General features: G+C 46.0%; 1 protein-coding gene and 1 pseudogene across 1 annotated transcript; both read right to left on the bottom strand.

Moving 5' to 3' along the window:
- Positions 1 to 4,356: 4,356 nt before the first annotated feature.
- On the bottom strand, positions 4,357 to 6,027 carry LOC101531968 (protein jagged-2-like; annotated as a pseudogene).
- A 1,490-nt stretch (positions 6,028 to 7,517) lies between these two features.
- Positions 7,518 to 8,462, bottom strand: LOC101519267 (olfactory receptor 5I1). Its single transcript, XM_004585311.2, has one exon. The coding sequence runs from the start codon at positions 8,460 to 8,462 to the stop codon at positions 7,518 to 7,520; it is 945 nt and encodes a 314-aa protein (XP_004585368.2).
- Between the last annotated feature and the right edge of the window lie 1,955 nt (positions 8,463 to 10,417).

Here is a 10,417-nt window from a genome sequence, read left to right as displayed (position 1 = left end):
ATCCAGGCAACTCCACTTCCCATCCAGCTCCCTGCTTGTGGCCTGGGAAAGCAGTCAAGGACAACCCAAAGCCTTGGGACTCTGCACCCGCATGTGAGACCCGGAAGAGGTTCCAGGTTCCCGGCTTTGGATCGGCGCAGCACCGGCCACTGCGGCTCACTTGGGGAGTGATTCATTGGACGGAAGATCTTCCTTTCTGTCTCTCCTCCTCTCTGTATATCTGACTTTGTAATAAAAATAAATAAATCTTAAAAAAAAAAAAAAAAAAAAGAAGAGACAGGCAATCTTTCTGCATGCCATATAGTAGAATCTGATTAATTTGTTGCTCTTAATTGTGTCATTCATTCCATACCATTGTAATTGTTATTTTTGCATTTTATTCCAAGCAGAGCCCATGGCATTTCCATAGGACATATTAATCATCTGCTGGGTTTCAAGTCCTGACACGAGACCCAATATAGCCAATCATTACCATATCAGCTACTAGTGTTTTACACAGAACTTTTGACTTATCATTCATTATGCACTGCCAAACACCATAGAAGCTAGAAGAAAGTTGGGCCTGGCGGCGTGGGCGTGGCCTAGCGGTTAAAGTCCTCGCCTTGAACACCCCGGATCCCATATGGGTGCCGGTTCTAATCCCGGCAGCTCCACTTCCCATCCAGCTCCCTGCTTGTGGCCTGGGAAAGCAGTCAAGGACGGCCCAAAGCCTTGGGACCCTGCACCCACGTGGGAGACCCAGAAGAGGTTCCAGGTTCCCGGCTTTGGATTGGTGCAGCACCGGCCCGTTGCGGCTCACTTGGGGAGTGAATCATCGGATGGAAGATCTTCCTCTCTGTCTCTCCTCTCTGTATATCTGACTTTGTAATAAAAATAAATAAATCTTAAAAAAAAAAAGAAGATAGAAGAAAGTCCATGTTTCCCGTATTCCTTGAGAGCTTGTTTGGAGGTTCTAGCAGGGGAGCGCAGCTACTCGTATACCCTTGACCGAAGACCGGTCCTCCTCTAGCGGGGATGGTCGTTCTCTTCGACCGAGCGCGCAGCTTCGGGAGGGACGCACATGGAGCGGTGAGGGAGGAAGGGGACACCCGTCTAGCCAGCCAGATCAGCCGAATCAACCCTGGCGATCAATGGGGTGACAGATGTCGCAGCCAGACCGCCCTCACATCCAGTTTCCCGTATTCCTAATGGTTTTGTTTCTGAGGAATGTCATCTACGCTCATTTCTCAGCTTACAAGCAATGATCTCCAACCCTAATACATATTGAAATTTCTTCTGCACTTAATTCCTACTTTCCTGATAATATGGTTCCTTCTTCCTTGGGTATAAATGGTCTCTCTTCACCAGAAGGACTTGGGAGCCCTGAGGAATCATTAACATACTCAGGAATAGCCAGATTCTATCATGGAGTAAGACAGTTTAAGATAGGGTGTGGAACATAAACCCAACATGTATGATTATTCACTTCAGACAATGTAGTTGCCACCATAATAAAAGCTAACAATGCCAGAGAATGTTTCAGGAGTTAGATCTTGTCTTCTGCACCACATCTGTGCCTTGTTTTTATTATTTTTAAACTGACCCTATGTAGGGAGTTTTGCCTATTTAATTGTCTCACAGGGTACCTCTGTTGATACAGATATTTTTTTTATCTCCTCCAGTGGCTCCAGATTGAACGATGGCAATATCACTCATGGCAATATTGCAGGCATCAAGCTGGAACCACTGTTCTTGCAAATTTGAAAATATAAGCACAAAGCCTCACACCCGTTTCTAACATTTCCCTTGTTCCCCTGGCAATCTCCAGTATGATGCCAAACAAGTTGTGCCTCTGGATGAGAGTTATAAAGGATGGCAATAACATGTTTTATTCTAAACAATGTAAAACCTCTTGAAAAGACCTGCTATGATAAAAAAAGAGCATTGCCAGTTTTATTATATAGGGGAGAACTGTTACATTAAGGCATTCATATAAATGTTTAATAATTACAGAAACTTTTTCAAAAGATAGGGAAGTGGCCCAATAAAGGTCAAAATAAATATAATGCAGTTCATGGAGACATCCAAAAGAAAGAAAATCAGTAACATCAGTTTTTCATATGAGTCCCTGTTTGTGTGCCAGATATCAGGATTGGCTGAAAAGACAATGAGGAGATGCTTAACAGAGAAATTATATGATTAAACTACACTGCGGCCATCATTCATGCTTTTAGAACGACACACCTTGTCCAAGAAGATACAGATTTTTATATCCAAAAGGCCAGGGTGACAAAGCTCTTGTTACAAAGCCCAGGATACACAGCCTGGAGAGACCAGGCAGGCAGTAAAGGCAGGAGAGGACAAGGCCTCACCTTGGGAAGTCACCATGGCAGACAATGCACTAGCCAACTCCCAAAACACTCAAGCGAATCTTTTAGAATCCCTAAGAACCAACACCATTCCCACTGCACAGACACAAGAAGCAGACCTGAAGGCCCAGGTCACACACTGGAGGAAGAGTCAGAGGACTTGGCAACGGGCACCATTCTTCATTATCTTGCCACTGCACCACCTCTAAGAGTGTGCCCTGAAAGTGATCTTCACTGCAGACATCCTGAGTTTTCAGGCCACTAGGGCAAGATCTGAGAGAACCTCAGCTTCACAGGGGATAGGGGGCATCTTACCTGGGGCGGAGAGGAGCCAGAGCAGCAGAGGCAGAGGATCCTGAACGTGAGGCTCTGACAGGACAGTGACCTCAAGATACTCTCTCTGAAGGACAAGCAGATGTGTGCATGAGACTCAGACTAGGAGGGCAGGAAGGAAGGTTTGTAGGACAGAATACTGCCCCGTGTTTGGGCTGTGCCATCCTGCCTGAGACAAGCTATGCTGAGTGTCTAACAAGATTAACCTCACTGCTCCAGCGCAACAAAGCAGTGTCACACCAGCCAGCAACCCAGGGAGCAGGATAAGGAACTATCTGAAGCTTATATTCCCACAAACAAAAAACAGCAAGATTTCTCACCAACAGCCTGTGCCCCCAACAGGCGCTCAGCCATACACTGATTCTTTGTGGGCCTTAAAGAACCCTAGTCAGATGCCCATGACCATAGCTGTGCAGACCCTACTGGGAAAAACGGTGTGTCAACAGAAGCTTTTATCCCAGAAGAAAAATTCATACGAAAACATTCCCAGGCCTCGGTGGAGGTGTGTTCCTGCCAGCACAAGGGAGCTCCCTGCTCTCCCAGGCCAAATGGAAGGATGGCCGACAGACCTTGCATCACCAAACTACCAGCACACTCTGTGACAGGCCACAATTGTCCTATCAAGGGCATAAGGAGTGAAGACCCAGAATACGACCAGGCTGTGCCAGCCATGGAGCCCATGTCCACAGCCAGATGCTGCCAGCACCAGCTAAGGGCAACAGAACAGGGCAACCAGCTCAGGGCGTCATGTGCCTTGTGACGCACTGTCCACTGCCCCAAACACTGCCTTCCCGGGAGACATCTCCCATCTGGCCTTCCCAACATGCTGCCCGAATACTTTCCCAGGTCAGCACAACTTTGTCTTTGAACACAAAACCATTTTTGGCCAATAAGTGCTAGGGAAGCAAAAAGATATATACCTTATTTTTTTATGTCCACATTATTTATTTATTTACTTATTCATTGAATTGAAAGCCTGTCCCCTATTTTTCTTGTATTTATACACTTCAAGTAGTTATTTGTTTATTTGCACTTTTGTTTTAGACGTCCATACAATTTATTCTTTTACGGACAGGGAGATTTCATGCTTACTTACTTTGTTTTCTTTTTACATGTTGTACAAGTCTCTTCTTGTTGTCCAGCGCCTAGCAGCAGAAGCAGCGGGCAGCAGGAGGCCCACATGGCTCTGGCCAACGCCTTGGGCTGTGGACGGCCAACAGCAGGGCGCGTGTGGCTGAGCAGGTGCCTGGTCAGCTAGTCCCACAGCAGCGCCACCAGGCGGGCACGGAGCCCCGCAGCGCCTTCTCCAGGCCTCCAGCAGTGGTCCAGGGTCTCCGTGTCCTTGGACACCCGGTAGGCCACGATGGCCACAGGCGGGAGCGGGCAGCGCAGCTGAGAAGGAGCCTGAGGCTCCAGCGGCATGGGGGCGGGGCTGCACGACGTCTGGGTTTGACCCAGGATGGAGGCCTGAAGGGGACAAGTTTCCTCAAGACACAGGTGCGGCTTTGGCGCATCTGACTTTAACATTCCTACTGCTTTCCTGAACGGTTTTGTTTTTTGTGTTTTTGTTTTGTTTTGTTTTCCCTTTTTTTTTTTTTACACAAAATAAAGAAACTATGCACAGAGCCCCGGCCCTCGCAGTCCGGCAGGGCCCAGTCCTCCCAGCGGCCACCGCCTACTGCTTGCCCACATACAGGGCCTCGAGGGCCCTGCTGAGCACCAGGTTGTCCACCTTGGGGCCCGGCGCCCAGCGCACCGGCCGGCCCGGGGAGCCGCCGGGGTCTTTGGTGCGCGGGAGGAGCCTCTTACCTCCAGGGTATCCTCCGCGTCCTCCTCGTCCACCGGGCCCGGCAGGGCCTGGGCCGCTCCACTTGGCGGTGGCGCAAAGTTCCTGCGTGGGCAGAGCACGTCCTTGGCCGCGCCGGGCTGCGCGATGGGGTTGCGGATGGGGTTGAGGGAGTTGAGCGGTGCCCACTGGTTGTTGTCGCTCTCATCCCGCTCTTGCCTGCGCTTGCGCATCCACCACACGCATGCGACCACGCAGGCCAGCCACAGCACGCTGAAGGCGCCGCACAGCACGGGCAGTGAGCAGGCCTGTGGCCGTGGCCTGGGCCTGGGCCAGGGGCAGGGGCAGGGGCAGTAGGCCTGTGCTGGGGCCGCCCACAACGACGGTTTCCACCTTGACCTCGGCGACTGCCAGTAGCACTGAGCTGTTGCCACGCTGCGTGACAGCTGCCACAATGGCATGGGCCGCGCTCTGGATCAGGGTGCTGTCGGGCAGGTCCCTCGCAGGGCTGAAGGACACTGCTACTTCCACCGCGCTGGGCCCCGAGGAGGACCTGTTGCACAGCAGCACCAGCAGGCGGTCCCGGGCCACTGCCCTTGCAGCCGGCAGGGAGCGGATGCCACAGCAGATGATGCCCACAGTGGTGCCCTGAGGCACCTGTTCGCGGTTGAAGCATAAGGTGAGGTGGGCACAGTTGTTGTCTAGATGGCCGGAGCGGGGCAGGCAGGGCGTGCTAGGTAGGGCCAGCTCCTCAAATCCACACTCACCCCAGGTGGCGCAGGGCGCTCCAGGCACTGCCCTGGGGTCTTCTGCCAACACCGCTGTCCCGGTGGGCACTGGGTGCCCAGTGCATCGGCCTCAACTGTCAGGAGGCATGGCTTCCACCCGCACCACACCTTGCTGCAGTCTCGGCGGCCATCCAGGCAGCGACCGCTGTTGCAGTCTTCCAACCAGGCGCTGCCCTGGGGGAGTGGGGCACCCCGGGACCAGCAGGGCCTCCCAAACCTAATGACTTCCTGGCACCGGGGGCCAGCCCGGTCCGGCGGGCAGCTACAGCGGTACCCATTGATCTCGTCCACATAAGTGGCCCCTTAGGCGCAGGGTGAGGACTGGCACTCATCGATGTTGATACAGCAATCAGGCCCTGCGAAGCCAGGTGCGCACTCCCAGCGGAACCAGTTGACGCCGTCCACACAGATACCACTGTTGTAGCATGGCAAGGGGTTGCAGTAATTGGTGTTGTGTGTGCAGGTGTGACCCTCCCAGCCGTCTCGGCAGATCAGGAGAAGGAATCCCCGCTGCCCACGCATGTGCCCCCATTCACACAGGGGTTGGGGAGGCAGCTGCTATTCCTGGCGATGTTGCAGGTGCTGCCTTTCCAGCCCGGTGGGCAGGCGCAGCTGAAGGAATCACCGCTGTCGTAGCAGGTGCCACATTGCTGCAGGTGTAGGCGTCACACTGGAACTCACGCGAGTGGCAGGTCTTGCCCTTTCAGCCATCGTCCAGCGCAGATGATGTGACTTGCAGGTTGTGATATGCTGTCTCTGTCTTCTGCCTCATACATTTTGCAGTGTATTCATGGGGATGGCCAATAAAAGCTTTCAGTGTTTAAAAAAAACATTATTACTTTTGTATTATAACCAATGTACTTAAATGTACCATTGTTATGCCATTTGGGGGGACAGCGTGCTTAGCGTTAAAGGAAAAGGAAGCAATCAAGATATAGGATGGCGATTATAATTTTATTCTTTACATAATCAGTGACAATATTTGATATGGAAAATCATATTTGCCATAATCCACCATTGAGCTGAGAAGAATGGGATTTAGTAGTATTAGGGATTAAAAAACATTGAAGTTACAGGAGATAAGTTGCTACTCAGGACATCTGTATTTCAATTGAAGAGATGGGATTAAAATCTAGTAAATTGCCACAGGTTTATCTATCTAAATGTTTGCATTTTTTTCATGGGAGTCATCTTTGGGCCTAAAAAAAAAACAAAAAATAAAACATGAGCACATGCTAACTTTCACTATTCCCATAGTTGGCAACAGTTATATTTTGTCATCAGTGATATTAATTTGGTTTGTGATATTTGTCTTATATGAAAAAAAAATAAGACAGATATTACAGATCAGCTGATAATATACTGCTAGATGTTAAAAATTTATTTGACATGGCAAGCTATGATGACTTTCACTGCAAAGAAGCTCATATCTATGGCTAAGTAAACCCTGCTTCAGCAAATTTGAAATTTAACTTGCCATGACTCTGCTTGCATATACTTCTGTGGCTGTGTGTGTTTAGCTGATTTTCCTACCAAAGCATTGCAAAAGCTAAGGAGAAGCAGTGTGTGTCAGAAGTTTCAAGAAAAGATATTATACGTAACTTGCGAATCAAAGAGCTGCCTGTCTTGGTCTGGGCCAGGAAACTAGATCTCGATAAAGGACTCTGTGCATGGAACAGAGATTCAAGTATTTGAACTTTCCCCTCCTGTCTCCTTGAGTGAATATTAGCAGAAATCTGAGACTAGAACACTGGTGCTGGGACTGAGACCCAGAACTCAGATATGGGATGCATCTTAAAATGTTTATGTTTATTCCATTTTTTCCAGTGTGCATGGCAAAATTTGTGAGACATGATTCATATGAGATACCATACCAATTAGGATCAGTGTTTAAAACTTCTTGTTAATCCTATTTAATTGTGTGAATTTCTTTAACCATCTGATGATCAATAATATAATTACCAAATTCTCTCACCTTTACAAAAAAAAAATGCCAAGGCATAAAAATGCCATGAAATCTCCTCCAAGTGATAATCACAAGCCAAGCAATGTACAGTCCTAGTATGTCAGCGTCACTTTTTTCCTTGTTCGATAGCTTGCAGTTGAGTGAGACTGGCAGCACACACTACACACAGACAACTCAAGCTAGTTTGCTGTGTTAACATACGTTTACTTGGATCCCTATTATGGAAATTGGGGCACATGCTGCTGAAGTTACAATTTAATAAAGTTGGCAATCTGATGAGTCTTGGATTCTCTATTTCATGCGGAATCTACCTTTGATCCTAGAGCTTTTTTAGCTGCATCCTTGACATCTTTATTTCTCAAGCTGTAAATGAGAGGATTTAGTACGGGGATGATAATGGTACAGAACACTGAGACGATTTTATCAGTGCTGGGAGAATAGAGGTAGCTGGGTCGTGAGTAAATGAAGAGCAGAGTCCCCTGACAGCTGGCCACTGGTGTCAAATGAGAGGCACACGTGGAGAAGGTTGTTTTCCTCCCACTGGTGGAGCGGATCTTTAAGACTGAGAGAAGAATAAAAAAGTAGGAGACGACGACGATGATGAAACAAATGACTTCCACTGAGCTGCCGTAGGTGGAGAGGAGCAATTCATTAAGCGATGTGTCTGTGCAGGACAGCTTCAGCAGAGGTGGGAGGTCGCAAAAAAAGTGATTAATAACATTTTTGTCACAGTATTTCAGAATAAAAGCAAAGGAGGTATGGACTAGGGAGCTCATGTTGCCTCCAAAATATGACAAGACAATCAACCACACACAGATGCTTCGAGACATCACAGCCGTGTACAGTAAAGGGTTACAGATGGCCACATACCGGTCATATGCCATGGCAGCTAAGATGAAGGATTCTGTATCTGCAAAAGTGCAGAAAAAATAAAACTGCAGAGCACACCCGTGATAGGAAATAGTTTTGTTCTCTGACAGGAAATCGATTAGCATTTTGGGAATAATGACTGAAGAGTAGCAAAGGTCAACAAGGGAGAGGTTGCTAAGGAAAAAGTACATGGGGGTTTGAAGGTGAGGATCTGCTCTGATTAACAGGATCAGTCCAATAGTTCCCATTAGTATCACACCATACAACAACAGAAATACCAGGAATAGAACAATCTGCAGTTCAGGACGCGTTGGAAAGCCTAATAGGACAAATTCAGTCACCAAGGTGTAATTCCCACCTACAAACTCCATCTTCTTTTTCCTTTGGTCACAATTCTGGCATCCTACAATGTGATATTGATGGAAAGAAAAAAAACAGATATAAAAATGACATTTTTATTTGTTTAAAAACATTCAATCAAATAGCAAATATAACTTTTTTTTTTCAAATACAAGCTCTAGGAGATATATCCTAAGAATTAGTAGCTATGAGGGTCAGTACCATGGCTCAAAGGCTAACCCCGCACATTGTGGAGCCAGCATCACATGTGGTTGCCAGTTTGTATCCCAGCTGCTCCACTTCTCATCCAGTGACCCCTGGGAAAGCAACAGAGGATGTCCCAAAATCTTGGGGCCCTTTGTGCACAAGGGAGACCCAAAAGAAGCTCCTGGTTCTCAGTTTTGGATCAGCTCAGCTCTGAGCATTTCAGACATTTGGGAGGTCAACCAAATGGGAGAGAATTTTTTTCCTTCTCTCTTTCTAAATTTGCATTTCAGATAAGAATAAATAAATCTTCTATAAAAATGAATTAGTCAAAATAAGATTCCGTGTTTGCAAGTTTTATTTATTTGAATAATGACTGCATGTACCTTAAATGGGACTGTTGATTTTGCATGTGTAGTGATCATGTCTGATTTGTTTGATGTTTGTGACTTTTTTACTTAAAGGGACAGAGGGAACCTTTAATAATTGGAAGAGCTTAAGACTTGTTGATGCACTGTCTTGTGACAATGCCTTACGCAGTGTGAATTTTTAAAAAATATTGCTGGGGCAAAAAAATTGCCCATTTTTTCTTAATTTACTTGGAACTTGATTACAGTCCTCTCTTAGCTGCGTGTAGGCGATATGACTTTCTTCAGTTTAATTAAAATTATCTTGCATAGCATTACAGTCACAAGAAATATTTTATATTACTTTTGTATTGATTCAATTAGGAAACTGTCAATCTAACTCTTTGTCTTTCTGTGTCCTGTTTCTATGTTCTGCCGCTAACAGTAACAGCCACTTAACAATAACTGCCCCATAAGCAGTATGTTTATAATGTGTAACAGAATAATGCAAACACTTGACAAAAAACACAGACCAAATTAGCAGTGAGTTATCGTCAACCTGGTTTCCTTCACATAAGTTTTAGTTTGTGACAGGCACAAAATTGGAATGCAAGATTTGACTCATGATACACTGGTTCAGTATTAATTAGATTTTTATTGTAACCACTTTGTGGGGATGATGGCATTGATACCTAGATAACATTTCAAGGTCATATTTCTGTCACTACCTGACTGGTACAATTCAAATTCAGAAAATTTCTAAACTCAAAGTTCCACAGAAAAAGCACAAGGTGGTCAGGATATCAACAGTGTGACCATTTTGGCTGTTTTGAATTGCTGAAAAAGCAGGTAATTACTTTTTGGGAACATGGCATTGAATATCCCTTTTGATAGTCTCAGATATCTATTTTGAGAAACATTAAGGAAGAGAAATAAAGATTTAAATGAGAGACAGCAAATCTTTTGTATTCTTCTTTGAAAAGAGAATCAGTGCAAATATGTAATCAAAATACTGTGATCCCCAAAGTTTTCTCAAACATATAGAAAGATATTAACTAATTCAACCGATCAGAAAGGTATCCGTATTTCAGCTCTCCTACCTGCAACACAAACTATGTTTAAACCAAAGCTACTTTAGACAGCTGTACACGCTATTTTGGAAATAGTAATATATGATGGAATATAAACTTTCTTACTTATTTAGACATAATTCGATGGGTTTTGCTTAGAATTTCACCAAAGCTAATTTTTCAGACAAGTTTGATTTGTTAACTGTAGCATCTACTCACCAAGGAAGGTGTCCTTTTCCAAACACCTTGATGAATGAGCTCACAAATAGAACCAAGACATTTATAGGCATGTCTTTGGGGACCTGGTAATTCAAGAATTGCAAACATGCTCATTTCTAAAATTCTCCAAGGAAACAGCTGGGATGT

Source organism: Ochotona princeps, chromosome 4 (assembly GCF_030435755.1).
Source record: "Ochotona princeps isolate mOchPri1 chromosome 4, mOchPri1.hap1, whole genome shotgun sequence".
NCBI classification, from domain to species: Eukaryota; Metazoa; Chordata; class Mammalia; order Lagomorpha; family Ochotonidae; genus Ochotona; species Ochotona princeps.
The sequence above is the reverse complement of the archived record's forward strand: the minus strand, read 5'-3'. Positions and strand labels throughout refer to the sequence as shown.